This window comes from Tursiops truncatus, chromosome X (genome assembly GCF_011762595.2).
Source record: "Tursiops truncatus isolate mTurTru1 chromosome X, mTurTru1.mat.Y, whole genome shotgun sequence".
Classification (NCBI taxonomy): domain Eukaryota; kingdom Metazoa; phylum Chordata; class Mammalia; order Artiodactyla; family Delphinidae; genus Tursiops; species Tursiops truncatus.
In genome coordinates, this window is record NC_047055.1 from 112,916,167 (window position 1) to 112,932,834 (window position 16,668).

At 40.7% G+C, this 16,668-nt stretch overlaps 1 protein-coding gene across 4 annotated transcripts in view; it reads left to right on the plus strand.

Moving 5' to 3' along the window:
* Positions 1-16,668, plus strand: part of LOC101315670 (mitogen-activated protein kinase kinase kinase 15) — a 100,724-nt gene that overhangs the window by 41,093 nt on the left and 42,963 nt on the right. For 3 of the 4 annotated variants that reach the window (XM_073799219.1, XM_073799221.1, XM_073799222.1), the window contains 4 exons: positions 8,286-8,479; positions 9,486-9,617; positions 11,971-12,139; positions 14,133-14,239. In XM_073799219.1, coding sequence (XP_073655320.1) covers positions 8,286-8,479; position 9,486 — 195 coding nt within the window. In that variant the 3' untranslated portion in view covers positions 9,487-9,617; positions 11,971-12,139; positions 14,133-14,239. Of the gene's footprint in view, positions 1-8,285; positions 8,480-9,485; positions 9,618-11,970; positions 12,140-12,864; positions 13,014-14,132; positions 14,240-16,668 lie in introns of those variants that run through there. The other variant, XM_073799220.1, reaches the window with a different exon arrangement.

A 16,668-nucleotide genomic window follows, 5' to 3' on the forward strand; every position in this document is an offset into this window, starting at 1 on the left:
ATCTGCCAGCAATCAAGGTATGCATTCTTCCATAAGTGCTCAGAAATCAGCTTACCTCATGGGTAGTATTAAACCACCTTCCATCTGCCTTAGATTTTTCCCCCTTCTTTTGAGTAAGCCATTTGTTGACTGATTAAATGTTTGTATCATTACTTTTAAAATGTTCCCTGGAAGGTCAAGCTGAAAGTCTCATCATGAGTTGGTTGGGATAAATTCGTACACATTTTATTTGCTCCAAAGAATTAATTTATAAAACTTGTGCTGTTTTTGACCAACTATGTGAGCTGCTGCTAGCCATAAACAAAACTAAGTGCTGGTGTAATGAGGCCCCTTCACTTGTGTTTCTGTGCTGGCCTTCCTGGGCCGCTGGCCTTCCTGCACAGGGTGCCTGCAGAGGAGCCTGCTGGGGGGTGCGTCCCATGTGTTCTTGTTTAGTGGCCATGGTTGAACCTGATGGGCAATTAGGTTGGGACCCCAACATGCTCTGCTCTCCTGGGCTGTCCTGGAGAATCCAGACAGTTGTTTATGGATGGGTCTCACACTATTATCATGGAAATGTTCGTATATGAAGCCCACTGAAGAATCTCTGATGTTTTAGGGCTACAGGTAGGCTGTTCTATGTGAAACATCTGCTTGGAGTCCAGAACAGGGTTTTTTAAATTTTGGGGGCCTGGGACTCCTTTGTCAGTCTGGAGGAGCCTATGGACCCCTTCTCAGAATGTATCTTAAAGTGCTTAAATAAATACAAAGGAGACCAACTATATTTCAGTATGACTATATTTATACTGAAATATGGTTATCAAAAATATTTTTAAAGTTGTATATTGTAATCTATGTCCTCCTTTACTGATGTCTCAAATAATAAAATGAAGCAGCAAGTCTAAAAACTGTCATAATTTTGGAGTAGTGATAAGTATAAAAGTTATTTTGAGATCTCTGTAGGAACTGTAATATGACATGAAAAATTCTGTGACTTCTATTAGTAACAAAGTCCCATGTCCTGCTAAAACAAGAATGGGTTACCTACATTCCTGATCGAAGACTGTGTTGCATTTTAATTAAAGGCAAATGATGACAGAGGTGGAATTTTTTTTTCTCATTCAAGTTCACAGACCCCCAAGAATTAATGGGCTCCGGGTTCAGAATTCCCGGTCTGGTCTGGTCTAGAACTATCTAACATAGCTAGTACTTTTATTGGATGTCCACTATGTGCCATGACCGTCTTTAAGCCTCTATCACTTAAAGAAATTGACAGTATTATTGTCTTCATTTTAAACATGAGAAAACTGAAGTTTAGGTGGATAAGTACATTTTCCAAGGTCATCATCTAGTATGGAGCAGAGTTGGGATTCAATCTTTGGCTATACAAATTGTCCACTATCTTGCTACGCTTGAGCTGATATGATACTGACTTCCTATTTCAATAATCATAAGTTACTTCTTTTTTACCTAACTTAGCAAATGTGAAAAAAAAAACCCCACTACCCAGCTCTCCTGAGACAGTGGTGAAATTGAAGTGCCTTCGTGTACTACCAGTGGGAGTATAAGCTGCTCCATCCTTTTTGGCAGCAACTTGGCCACACATATCAGGAACCTTAAACTTGCTCTAGTCGTCTCACTCCTGGGAAGCTATTCTTAGGAAAAGACCACAGTGTAAATATGCACCTATACCATATGCAAAGGTGTTCATCTCAGTGTATAGTAAGAAAAATTTCAAAACAAAGTTAAATGATAGAATGATGAAGTACATTATTCACCAGTTGGTCTATTAGGCATTTTTATAACCATACTTTTGTAATGAGAGCTTTTTTAAAGATACCTATTATTTAACCTAGTGCTGCTACGGGATGAACTGTTCATTGTGGTGATATTTGTAGATGGTAGTAGTTTGGGAAATCTCAGTTGCTAAGTTTAGAACTAAAAACTTCAGAGGACAGGTTCCTCTACTCCCTACCCTCATAGTGTCAGAGACCAGTGGCTTTTACTCTGCTCTCTGACTTCGCTTACTGTATCAGAATCATCCTTTTGGAAATACTTGAAGGGTGTTTGGAATAAGGGTTTACATAGTTATGTGCCTAGCATACTGGTTCTAATGCCCCTTTATGTAGGAAACTGAGCTGCCTTTGTTAAATTTGTTTTAATGAGCTGGATTCTTAGATGTTTCCATTTATAAATGTAACAATTACAAATATCCAAGCCTGGTTTGCTATTGAGCATGTGTTATGCTAATCAATGTTTTTCTTTTTAATATTGCGTCTCCCCCACCAACAAAAGTCTGAATGTGTTCCATCATTTGAAGGTGTCTGGGCCTATTCTTTGTAAGAACAAAAGTACTGCACTCAAGAGCCTGTGCTTTCATTTGGAAGTTTATGAATTGCTTTTTAAAATGTAATCATGAGCCCCAATTTCCTTCTGTAAAATTTCTTAAACTTCTATATACACTTTATGAAAGATTTTCTCAAAGGAAGTATTTTTACTTTCCCAAGGCTCCAGATACCTGCTGTCTCCTCAGTCCTGTTCGTTAAACTTGTTCAGTTGTTTTTAGAGTTCATGCGTTCCCTTTCTTTCTCCTTATTTTCTCAAACTGAGACTAAATGTTTGCTCAGAGGATCAGATCCGCTCCAGCTGTGGGCAGGCTTTCACCAGCCTCCACCACTGCTGCTCTGCCCACTTGAGCCATAACCTGTGACAGCACAGAGCATATATTTGTCAAAATCTTATTTTTTCACACCTCATTATTGAGGATTAGAGCAGGACTGGGGCAAAGGTAACTTTTGTGCTATTTGGGTAGAATAGGTTTGCTAAAGGAAGACTGTCAAGATTTCAGCAGAAATATTTGTTTTGGAAATAGTTTTAAAACCTGTAACAATTCTATCCAAATAGGTTGGATTCCTGCACCTTCAACTTACCTACTTCTTATGGATACTCAGGTTTATTTAGCTGTAGTCTTTGTATGTATTTTTGTTAGAATTATTACTCTGTATAATATCTTTTAACAAAGCTGAGAGAAGAAAGGAAAATAAGTACTTATAGTTACACTAACCTGTTTGTTTACCATTTCTGATTCTTTTCATTTGTTTCTGTGGATTCAAGTTACCAAATGGTGCTATTTCCTTATTCCAATACAGCTTTGTTTCCACCTACATCTTTTGTACTTCTAAGTGTCAAATATATTACATATCTATATGTTACAGGCCCCAACATATGATTATATACATCATCTTATGCAATTGTCTTTCAAACCAGTTAAGAAAGAAGAAATTAGCAACTATGTTGTCTCTTACAATTACCTGTATAACTAACTATACTGCATACTTTGTTTTTATCATGTGAATTAAAATTACTGTCTGGTGTCACTTGCTTTCAGCCTGAATAGCTTCCTTTAATATTTTTTGTAAGACAGGTCTGCTAGGAACAAATTATCTCAGTTTTTGTTTACCTGAAAATGTCTTTATTTCCCCTCAGATTTTCTTTCAGATCCTTTATTAGGGTGTTGAAATTTTCTCTAGAGACTTTGTATACTTTGAGTGACGTTAGAGTCACCTTTATTTTTAGATTGATTTTTTTTTAAGGGTGCGCCGCACGGCGTGCAGGATCTTATTTCCCCAACCAGGGATCAAACCCGTGCCCCTTGCAGTGGGAGTGCGGAGTCTTAACCACTGGACCGCCAGGGAAGTCCCTCGTCTTCATTTTTAAAAGATAGTTTTGCTAGATATAAGATTTTTAGTTCACTTTTTTTTCTCTCATCACTTTGAATATGTCGTCCTACTGCCTTCTAGCGTTCACTGTTTCTGATGAAAAGTCAGATGTTTTTTATTGGATTGCCCTTGTACACGGTAAGACACTTGTTTCTCTTGCTGTTTTCAAGACTTTGTCTTTCACAATTTTGACTACAGTGTATCTGGGTGTGGATCTCTTTGAGTTTATCCTACTTGGAATTTATTTAACTTCTTGGATATGTAGATTCATTTAATCAAATTTGTGAAGTTTTCAGCAATGATTTCTTTCAGTATTTTTCTGCTGCTTTCCTCTCCTTTCAGGACTCCCATTGTGAGTTGTGTTTGTTGGTGCACTTGATGGTGTCCCACATTTCTTTGAGGCTCTGTTCACTTTTCTTCATTCTTTTTTCTCTCTGTTCTTCAGTTTGCATAATCCCTATTGATCTGTCTACAAGTTTACTGATTGTTTCTTCCACTTAAATTTCCTGTTGGGGGCCCCTTCAGTGGATTTTTAATTTTGGTTATTATGCTTTTTAAGTCCAGAATTTCCATTTGCTTCTTCTTTGGTAATTCCTGATTCTTCATTGATATTCTGTATTTGATGATGCATGGTAGTTATACCTTTAATTTGTTAAGTGTGGTTTCCCTTAGTTCTTTGAACATATCTATGATAGCAGTTTTCAAGTCTTTGTCTCCAAAGTCCAAAAGGACCCAGGGGGTCCTTTCAAAGGCAGTTACTTGGTGCCTGCTGTTTCTCCTGTATACAGATCACACTGTCCTGTTTCTTTGCATGTTTTGTATTTTTTGTTGCTGAAAACTAGACATTTTAGATAATGTAGCAACTCTGGATACTGACTTTTCTCCCTCCTGCCTCTGGAACTTGTTCCTGTTTGCTGGTTTATTTGTTCAGTGACTTTGCTGGACTAGTTCAGTGAAGCCTATTTCCTCCAGTGTGCAGCCTCTGATGTCACTCTTCAGAAGGTGCAGCCTTGAACATGCACACAGCTACCCTCACCCTCCTATCCCCACCTGGGGATGACAGTGGTTATAGCTGGGCTCTCTTTGACTATATCTTTCCCCAGTTTCCCTGTTAAGTTTCTGACTGATCTTCCTCTATTGATATTACATCCAGTTGTTAGTCTCCCCTAATTGTTAGCTGACTGCTTTATTGTTTTTGCCAATCACCGGAGACATAAATGTTCCACAGTCTAATATCATTAACATTGGGCTTCTTTGCAGGGGTAGTTTTTAAAGCTGGTCTTTAAGATTCACTCTGACCGCAGGAAGCCTTTCATAACTCTCTCTTCCCCTGTTTCTCTTTGTTAAACTTCTAGCTTGTCTACCTTTCACCCATTGCTATCATGGAGCTACCAGCCTCCTCTTAATTTCTTGCCATAAAAATCTCCATTGTCTTTGACAGTGCCTGTAGGTTTGAACTTCTCCATGCTATGTTTCACATAAAGTCAGTCCCCTTAGGGAGAGCTGCAAAGCTCTCTGTTCTTACAGCATGCCTCTACCCTAGGCAGAGCCTCTGCACCACTGCTCCAGAGCTGGGGAGCGGGGAGTAGCAGCCTGCCCCTCTCAGAGTGATACCCTGCTATGAGTGGGGTGCTGGGCAAGGGTAGCAGTCCCTGATCTTCTCAGCTTGCCTCTCTTGGCATGGAACCTTTACCCTATGTGAGCTGGGACATAGATGATCAGGGCCCAGTATTCTTGGCCTGTTTCACCTAAGACAGAGCTTCTGCCATACAAGTGGGAACGCGGTGGAGAAATGGAGCCCTGGTCCTCTTGGCCATGCTTGCCTGGGATAGAGCTTCTACAGGACAGGGCTGTGGTGAATGAGGATGCTGGTGGCCTAGCCTTCCCAGGGGGAAACTGCCACCCGAGACTTGAAGCTGAGGGTGGGAGGGGGTCCCATCTTCTTGGCTATACCCATCCAGAGTAGAATTGTTACTCTGGGCTCGAGGGTAGGGGAAGAGCAGGTTATAGCTCAAATACTAGAGTCTCAGTCTTCTTATCAAGATTTACTCGATTTTCTCGAGTAAACGTTTCTCCATTTGCTGTATGTTCTTAAGGCAACTTATAGAGACTTTAAATGGTTTTTAAAAAATATGTGTTACCAGTTATGTTTGTTTTTCTGGGGAGGGGATCTGAGGAGCTCAACACACCTGAGGCTAGCTCTAACTTTTTTTATCTTTTTTTTTTTTTTTTTTTTTTTTTTTTTGCGGTACGCGGGCCTCTCACTGCTGTGGCCTCTCCCATCACGGAGCACAGGCTCCGGACGCGCAGGCCCAGCGGCCATGGCCCACGGGCCCAGCTGCTCCGCGGCATGTGGGATCCTCCCGGACTGGGGCACGAACCCGTGTCCCCTGCATCAGCAGGCGGACTCCCAACCACTGCGCCACCAGGGAAGCCCCCTAGCTCTAACTTTTTGAAAATAGCAAACTCTATTTCTTCAAGGATTTTTTTTTTTTTTTTTTTACCTTCTGGACTTCACTGATTCACACAGCTCTTTTCTCCCTCTTAGTCTGAACTAGGAAATCTTTTACCGTAACTCGACCAATTTCAGGTAGAAGAACAAGCAATTTAACTTCTGAGTGTATAAATGGCATTTAATTTAATTAACTTTAGCAACATGGCTTTCTTGTTATAGATGATGGAGAAATTCGTCTCTAACCTACCAAAACCTTACTTTGCTGGGCAATTTGAACCTGTCTTTGAGAATTTGAAGATATTACTAGAGGGGGAAGGGTCTTTGTTCCTCCCATTCCCCACTTATCACCAACACACCAAAAATTTTGCTACTTCTCTTTGTAACAGACTGACATTTGTAGTTTGAGGTGTTTAACCCCAATATTTAGTGTCCACGGGGACAGCATCCAGCTGCTGTTTTGTAGCAGGGTAAGTACTCTCATCAAACCTATTATCAGGAATCATGAAACATCAGGAAGCTTAGTGTTAGACAAGGGTTGGCCCACCACCTGTTTTGGGATGACCTGTGAGCTCACATTGGCTTTTACAGTTTTAAGTGCTTGGAAAAAATCAGAAGATGAATACTTCAGGACATATGAAAATATGAAATTCAAATTTGTGCCCATAAATAAAAGTTTTATTGGGACACAGCCATGCTCGTGTTTACATGTTGTCTGCAGCTGCTTTCATGCTGTAACAGCAGAGTCGAGTAGTTGCAGTAGAAATTATATGGCCCACAAAACCAGAAATATTTACCATCTGGCCTTTAACAGAAAAAGTTTGCTGACCGTCTCAAATATGGTTGAGTGGGGCATCACTAGTCATTTTTGCTTAACGAATTATTTTAGGGCCTAAAGACATGTCGTGACAGGACTACAGATGCTCTAGAAGGTACAAAAGAGGGAGATAATTGCAGGACAATTATTTGTATTTTGAATTTAGATAGAAATAAGAATGCCACCTGTCCTTGTGTAAGCAAATCTTATTCAAAAGGAAAACTTTAAAATGTCTGTCACATATTTGTTCCAAGCTAGTTCCCCAATGTGGAAAGTTTTCCCAAGACTTCTGTTTGATCTGAGGTTGTAGCATTCTGACAGTTGTCTCTGTGATGAACGAATTTCTTTTTAATTTAGATGAAACTGTGTTGCTTCTTTGACTTCTCATTCTTGGTGAAAGTGTACTTCCCAAGGTTATGTCTGCATTATGCCAAAATTCCTAGGTAACTCCCTTAGTTGAAAAAATTAAAGGGAAGAAGTCAGATGAATTATTTCTGGCACTGTGTAAGTTCTTTAAAACTTAGTGAAGATAAAGGAATTAGAGAGTCTGAAATTTTAACCTAGTTGCTTTTTATGACAGTATAGACAAAATATTGACTATGATAGAAGAATGTCATATAAAAACATATTTTAGTCCACCAAATCTGCTAAAAACTGAGCATGGGCTTAATGCTATTTAAAGGTGGTGTTTATGCTTTACAAAGGATTACAATTTGACTATGAAGCATGATTATTCCATAGAAAAAACATACTGTTTTACTTGAGTATTGTTTGACAATATAAAAATTTTTAAACAGATCCTCTTTTTTCAAAACATCTCTGAGACTAATCATATTTAGTAATATCTGCTTCCAGCAAAACAGTTTTTACTCAACGAAGTTTATAAATAGTTCACCTGTGGTTAAATTATCAAATAACAAGGCTTTTCCACCTATGCTGAAAGAAAGAAAATAAGCCTTTACATTGTAATCCTTGGTTATCATTGGGCTGAAGTTCCCTCTGATTTGGGGGGAGATGTAATGAAATGATGTAATTTCTGAGACTTAAAACCCTAAAATCTTTGCTGATGAAGTTCAGAAACATATACAGATCAGTTCAGCATTTGAAACCAAATTTTTGTCGTATGTCCACGTGTTAGAGCTTGTGAAATTGAGTGGTTTCCTGTTTTGCATATGATAGATTCGTAGTCATATTGTGCAAGTCGTTCATCGTCAGACATTTTCTCCTTTCCTGTCCCACCAAGGTTCCACCTGCCCAAGTCCACAGCTGTGCTTCTGCATCAATTATTTCGTGAAACATTTTTGTTTCTTTTTCCCAGGCATCTAGTGGAAATTATTATTTCATCCCGTACATCATGACACCATGCGCTGATTATTTTTGCTGCGAGAGTGACGCCCAGAGACGTGCCTCGGAGTACATGCAGCCCAACTGGGACACCATCCTGGGTCCGCTGTGTGTGCCCCTGGTGGACAGGTTTACTAGCCTCCTCAAGGACATCCATGTGACCTCATGGTAATTCCCATCAACCGTCAAAACGCTGGGAGCTTTGCCAAAATTTTCCTTTCACGTCCATGGAGGTGATGTAACTTCAAGAGACCTTAGTGCCCAGAGAGTGGGGAACCCCGACCAATTATTTTGAAGTCATCCCTGAATCCAGTGTTCCTTACTGTCTCACTAAGTTGGGCCGTTGAGGTGTAACCGAAAGAGAATAAAACTGGAGATGAGGTCAGGGTTGAGCTTGTGTTTGGCTCCAACTCCCAGTGTGACCTTGACAAATAACTTTTCTGTAGCTGTTTTCTCATCTAGAAAATAAGGAACTTAAGTCACTGATTTTCTTTCATGCTCTTTCAGCTCTGAGATTCTGTGTTTCAAGGTCATTTCTGAACGTGATTTCCTCCCTACTACCCATCAGCTGTTAAGGTTGTTAAAATGCGTCAGCAAAGTCATTCCAACCATAAGTCCTTGTGCTGTAAAAGTGGGGAGGGATGTACTGAGTCAAGCTGAAGCCATCCTGACCTCAGCGTGTCCTGTGACGTGTTCTTGGTAGATTTATGTCGGAGAAAGTGTGGAGTAGTGATTCAAGAGTTGACAGGTTTGGGTTTGAATCCTAGCCCAGGCGATTCTTCACAGTGTAGCCTTGGAACAGTTAGCTCACCTCTTTGAGCCTCAGTGCTCAAGAAACCAGTCCTTAAAACATCCCTGTTCTAAAACGTGAAGGCAGAAAAATTATTCTACTTAACCAAAGGATCCAGTTTTGGGGTTTTTTTTCTTGCCTGTGGCCAATTTAAAGGATTTATTCCTGAAAGTTACATCTCAAGAAGGATTTGTCCTTCCAAAACAAATGAAAATCCGAAGCACTGGCAGGACTGACTTGAAATGTAAGGGACCACACGTCCCTGTGGCTTGCATTGTGGCTCCCCAAACTGTGGAACGTTACTGCTGTAGGGTTGGTGTGAGGTGCACACTTGTTAACAGTCTGTTCTCTTTTTCTATCCTGTCACCTCTCCTCTGGACACAGAGTTTCTGCTACAGATTGTAACGGGAAAAGAAGACTGGAAACCCAGACATATGTGACCACATGCCAACATAGAAAGCAAATGGGAGACCTTTTGCAGCACATCCCTGGAAAGCCTCTTTCAGTCCCCCCTTGGTAACTATTGGTAACTATTGTCTTATTGCACAGTGAACATTTTAGTGAAGCTCAGGGAGAGAACTCTCTCAGTATCATCTTTTCAGGTCTGACAAGGAAGTAGGCTAGCTTGAGTCTCCTAGGTGAGCAAGGTCTTTGCAAGAAGGCTATTCAAGTTTGTTTCTCATTCACTTCGTGTATGTTTCAGGAGGAAAACAACTCTTTTGATTTGGTTTAATTTCAGAGAACTTGAAATACCTTTTAGTTGATTCCACTCCTTGAACTACCAGATACCTGGCAAGGGTTAGTGAGAGGGTAAATGGTGCTTATGGTTTAAAACATCTGTAACAGGGATGGCAGATAAATTTTCAGCTCAAATGCCAACTTTGATAGATTGATGAAGGCTACCCAGAGCCCTGTGAGGAAAAGGGGTTTGAAACTATTTCTTTTTTTTTTAATCTTTTTAAAAATTAATTAATTTAGTTATTTATTTTTGGCTGCATTGGGTCTTTGTTGCTGTGCACGGGCTTTCTCTTGTCGCGGCGAGCGGGGGCTACTTTTCATTGCAGTGTGCGGGCTTCTCATTGCAGTGGCTTCTCTTGTTGTGGAGCATGGGCTCTAGGCACGCGGGCTTCAGTAGTTGTGGTGTGAGGGCTCAGTAGTTGTGGTGGGCAGGCTTAGTTGATCCGTGGCATGTGGGATCTTCCAAGACCAGGGCTCGAACCCGTGTCCCCTGCATTGGCAGGCAGATTATTAACCACTGCACCACCAGGGAAGTCCCTGAAGCCATTTCTAAGTCCACATTGATGAGCAGCATCTTCCCTGGTTACCAGAGGCAGAAATGGCTGCAAATTTATTACATATATGATGTCTCCAAGCCATACTTAATTCAGTGTTTTGTTCATTTACTTACAAGTTACCATTCTTATTAGGTTTCTTAGTTTATTAAAACTATTTTTCAGAATTACCCTTGAAAACAAGTCTAAACTAAAGTATAAATTTTTACTTGTCAGGCTGAACTAATAATACTTTAACAGCTTTGATGGCTTTATAGTCCAGCAAATGGACAATGGCTGTCACCCAACTTACTGACTCATTTGATTAATCATAGAATTTTAAACATTAGTAGAATCTGCTAATTTGCTTATCATTGGGGTAACAAGCAATAGACAAATAAGGAAATAAAAATTAAAGCAATGCACTGATAATTTTATCAGAGCACTTTCTGTGGGACATCACTTAATTCCTGAAATGTTCATTGAGATCTTATTATAAGCATTGGACCAGGCTGTGTACGGTAAACACTTTTTTTGACATAGTTTTATAACTATTAAAAGTGACATTTGTTAGGTGTTGTTTTTCATTCTCTGAAGAGTGTTACTTACTGAACCTATTCTTTTTAATAAACAGCCTAATTTTACTGTCTCCAGTTAAAACATTTCAGCTGCTTAATGGGTTGACAGTATTACAGCTTGGCAATGCCCAGTCTCCATAAAAAAAAATTACTTGGAGTGTAGACAACATATTTAAGTCAATCTATGGTCATTGTAAGTTGGCCTCTGTATACCAAATTCGGTCATTTTTAAAGATTTTAAACCAAATACCAGATACTAGCATTGGTTCTTTGAGGGGCTATGGTGAGACATTCCAGTGTGGAATTAAACTGCTCGAAATGTTGTCATACATCCCTATTATTATCTAGACACCCACATGAAGGAAGTTTTACATCTTATATTTGCTTACAGAAAAGACTCTGGCTGTCAAAAATGACAAGGGGAGTAGGGGGTAAAAGGCCGAGGTTGCTCGTAAGCGTCCAGGCACGGCTTCTTGGATTGCTCGTGGACACATCCAGGTTCTGGCTCTCGACCAGCTGCAAAAAGCTTTGTGATTACTAGCTGGGGACACCTGATAGATACATTTTAAAGAAGTTCTCATTTTACTCTGTTTCGTGGCTTTGGAGTTTTGTTCAGCTTTGTGAAAAATCTCTTAATCGTGGGGGAAATTACTATTCAAGTAAGGTACTTTCTTGTCTTTTTTGTGTTTGAAAATACCAGAGAGAGGGGGATGGGCTGGGGTGGGTAGCAAGTCCTGTGGGTCATCCAGATACATATGGGGTCAAGTTTGAAAATATTTTCAAGGTCATAATGAACTGATATTTCTTTGTTACTGTTTAGTGGTGAGTTTTTGCAGAATGTCACTCACAAGTAGGACGTGTCTCCTGTTTGGGGATGCAGGGAGTCTGAGGTCTGGGCGAGACCCCCATGTGTTAGCCTAAGTCCTGTCAACGAGAACCAAGTTTGTTTGAGCTGCTAAGGGCAGCACAGTCCTGGATGCACATCGATGCGACTGGAGGTTTTCTTGTTTTCCTCTCCAGTGCTTATTACAAAGAAACCTTGTTAAATGACATCCGGAGAGCCAGAGAGAAATACCGGGGTGACGCACTGGCTAAGGAGCTGGCTCGCATCAAGCTCCGCAGGGACAATACCGAGGTTCTGACCTCAGACATCGTCATTAATTTACTGCTGTCCTATCGTGATATCCAGGTATGAAATACGCTTGTCTGAGGCTATCACACTTCTTCCTTGACATGAGGAATTTCTCATATGAAGTACTCTTACACTAGGTGTATGGTTAGGTAACTGTTTTACAGACAAAATAGGGATGTGGCTAGGTCATAGGTCACCTCGCATATCTGTTGTGGTGGAAATATTGAAGAAGGCCACTCCAGCAAGATCTCAGAAACAGTACTGCTTAATAAAAGGAATTAGAACTGAACAGTTTATATGCACTTTGTGTTAGGCGTTGTTCCAAGCCCTTTGCAAGTCCTAATTCACTTAATTCTCTTCATAAGCCTATGGGGTATACACTTGGATTATCTCCATTTTACAAATGAGGAACATGAAGTACAGAGAAGTTAAGTAACTTGCCTAAGGTCACACAGCAGTTGGCAAAGTCAAGGTTCAAACTGAGGCAACCGGCTCTGTCCTCTTTGCTCTTAACTCCTCTGCTACTTCCTTTAGGCCTTTGTCACTTCATTCTTTGTTTACCACTACCTATTAGTGGAAGGGACAGCAGGAGTAGGAGAGGCAAGTCCAGGACCCAGGGAATGCCGGGGTTTTTTCTAAGACAGGTGACAGAGGCTTCTGGAGAGTTCTTGAGACAGGGTTTGTAGAATATGGTACCATGGAGGAAATCAGTCGTTTCCTCCCTCCAAGTTTAATGCTGTGGAGCCATTTCTAAGGATGTCTTGCCTTCCTTTCCTTTGGAGGAACACAGGGCGATGTACGTAATCTGCAGAACTCTACAAAGCCATATTGGAGGTTGTTGGCCACGGGTCTTCAAATCTGAACGAGAGAGGCTTCCATTTACAACCTGAACCAAGAACAGAGTCAACCACTTAAGGAACTCGTGCCCCTGGTGATAAACAGATGCATCTAATTGATTTTAATAGCAGATGCTATTAGGAATTATGATGGTTAAATTATGCCCCATGGAACAAGAGAATGGGAATGACCTTTTTTGAAGTTTTTCTTCTGTTGAGTTGCTGGCTTCCTTCTGCCCTTGCTTTCACGCATCTCTCCTCTTTATAACCTTCCGTTGGTGGGACTCTTGGGCTCAAGGGTGAGCTAGAAGCTTCTTGCAATACTCTGCCTTCCCTATCCCTGGGTAGCAGCGCTGAGGTGTAAAGCCACAAAACAGACGTGAGATTTCAGTGGGAAGTCCTCATCTGCTAACTGTGGCTGGCTGTCAGCGAGTTGGCCCGGAACGATTGTAAGCCCGACTGAAATGGTAGCAGATGGCACTGCTCAGAGGGGACACAGCTCAGACAAACACAGTAGCAATTTCTCCCTGGGTAATTATCGCAGTTTAGAGCTGTGGTTCTCAAGCGGGGGACATGTGGCAGTATCTGGAGACATACTTGGTTGTCACAACTCGAGGAGGGAGGGGGAAGTGCTCCTGGCATCTAGTGGGTCAAGGCCATAGATGCCACTTAACATCCCACGATACACAGCAGAGCCCCCACCATAAAGAATGATCCAGCCCCCAAATGTCAGTAGTGCCAAGGTTGAGAAATTCTGGTTTAGATGAATGTGATTGTTTCTGACAAAATAGGAAGGATTGGGGTGTTCCCCCCCTTTGCATGGCAAATAACTGTAAGATTTCGTACATGTTTATGTCCCGTTCATTTTAACCCACAGCCCTGCTGGTGTTAACTCTCCTCCACTCAAAACGTGGTAGCTTTTCCTGGCTGCTGGGCTCATTTGTTTTGTTTTATCGTCTTTGAATCTAACTTCCTTTCCTCGGTCCTTTTGTGACCTCTGATAGCAGGGATTCTTTCTCTGTCTTCTCTCTCATCCACCTTGTTGTTTTTAATCTCACTGCTATTCTTTTAAGGGCTTTAACGTCACTAAATGTTGCCTGTAGGGAAAGGCTTGTATTTAAATGCTGAGGCGGTCTCATGTTCGTAACTGTTCAGAAAAACCTGCAAAGAGCTGTGTTTCCTGCCTTTCTCACCTTGAGACCTCTTGCCAACAGGACTATGATGCAATGGTGAAGCTGGTAGAAACACTGGAAATGCTGCCGACGTGTGATTTGGCTGACCAGCATAACATTAAGTTCCACTATGCATTTGCACTGAATAGGTAAGAGTGATAATGTGCGTATAGAGTTTTGAAATATGCCAGCTGTTAAATTGTCTCCTTCTTTCATTCAGCCCTCATTGAGTATGAGCCAGATCATGAGCTGAGTGCTAAAGTTAAGAAAATGGACAAGGCATGATCTTAACCTTCAGGGACTTTCTCTTTGGAACATATATTCTAGCTCTGAGATCAGACATGTAACTAAATCCATACAGCTCAGAATGATAAATATCTTAATGAATATCAAAGCATAATAGAGGGAGGAAGGCATTTTGCTTTGGGGTTTTAAAGAAGCTTCTCTGGGGTCTTTGGGGCTGGGTTTTTTTCCCCCAACATCTTTATTGGAGTATAATTGCTCTACAGTGGTGCGTGAGCTTCTGCTGTATAACAAAGTGAATCAGCCATAGTTACACACATATCCCCATATCTCCTCCCTCTTGCGTCTCCCTCCCACCCACCCTATCCCATCCCTCTAGGTGGTCACAAAGCACCTAGCTGATCTCCCTGTGCTATGCAGCTGCTTCCCACCAGCCATGCATTCTACATTTGGTAGTGTATATAACTTCATGCCACTCTCTCACCTTGTCCCAGCTTACCCTTCCCCCTCCCCGTGTCCTCAAGTCCAGTCTCCACGTCTGCGTCTTTATTCGTGTCCTGCTCCTAGGTTCTTCAGAACCATTTTTTTTAGATTCCATATATATGTGTTAGCATACGGTATTTGTTTTTCTCTTTCTGACTTACTTCACTCTGTAGGACAGATTCTAGGTCCATCCACCTCACTACAAATAACTCAATTTCGTTTCCTTTTATGGCTGAGTAATATTCCATTGTATATATGTGCCACATCTTCTTTATCCATTCATCAGTCAGTGGACACTTAGGTTGCTTCCATGTCCTGCCTATTGTAAATAGTGCTGCAATGAACATAGTGGTACATGACTCTTTTTGAATTATGGTTTTCTCAGGGTAAAGGCCCAGTAGTGGGATTGCTGGGTCATATGGTAGTTCTATTTTTTGTTTTTTAACGAACCTCCATACTGTTCTCCATAGTGGCTGTATCAGTTTACATCCCACCAACAGTGCAAGAGGGTTGCCTTTTCTCCACACTCTCTCCAGCATTTATTGTTTGTAGACGTTTTGATAATGGCCATTCTGACTGGTGTGAGGTGATACCTCATTGTAGTTTTGATTAGCATTTCTCTAATGATTAGTGATGTTGAACATCCTTTCATGTGTTTGTTGGCAATCTGTATATCTTCTCTGGAGAAATGTCTATTTAGGTCTTCTGCCCATTTGGGGATTGGGTGGTTTATTTTTTTGATATTGAGCTGCATGTGCTGCTTGTATATTTTGGAGATTAATCCTTTGTCAGTTGCTTCATTTGCAAATATTTTCTCCCATTCTGAGGGTTGTCTTTTCGTCTTGTTTATGGTTCCCTTTGCTGTGCAGAAAGCTTTGAAGTTTCATTAGGTCCCATGTGTTTATTTTTGTTTTTATTTCCCTTTCTCTAGGAGGTGGGTCGAAAAGGATCTAGCTGTGATTTATGTCATAGAGTGTTCTGCCTATGTTTTCCTCTAAGAGTTTTATAGTGTCCGGTCTTACATTTAGGCCTTTAATCCGTTTTGAATTTATTTTTGTGGATGGTGTTAGTAAGTGTTCTAATTTCAGTCTTTTACATGTAGCTGTCCAGTTTTCCCAACACCACTTATTGAAGAGGCTGTCTTTTCTCCTTTGTATATTCTTGCCTCCTTTGTCAAAGATAAGGTGACCATATGTGCGTGGGTTTATCTCTGGGCTTTCTGTCCTGTTCCGTGGATCTGTATTTCTGTTTCTGTGCCAGTATCATACTGTCTTGATTACTGTAGCTTTGTAGTATAGTCTGAAGTCCAGGAGCCTGGTTCCTCCAGCTCCATTTTTCCTTCTCAAGATTGCTTTGACTATTCGGGGTCTTTTGTGTTTCCATACAAATTGTGAAATTTTTTGTTCTAGTTCTGTGAAAAATGCCATTGGTAGTTTGATAGGGATTGCATTGAATCTGTAGATTGCTTTGGGTAGTGAAGTCATTTTCACAATGTTGGTAATTCCAATCCAAGAACATGGTATATCTCTCCATCTATTTGTATCATCTTTAATTTCTTTCATCAGTTTCTTATAATTTTCTCCCCACAGGTCTTTTGTCTCCTTAGGTACGTTTATTCCTAGGTATTTTATTTTTTGCAATGGTAAATGGGAGTGTTGCCTTAATTTCTCTTTCAGATTTTTCATCATTAGTGTATAGAATGCAAGAGATTTCTGTGCATTAATTTTTTATCCTGCTAGTCTACCAAATTCATTGATTAGCTCTAGTCGTTTTCTGGTAGCATCTTTAGGATTCTCTGTGTATCATATCAGGTCATCTGCAAACAGTGACAGTTTTACTTCTTCTTTTCCAA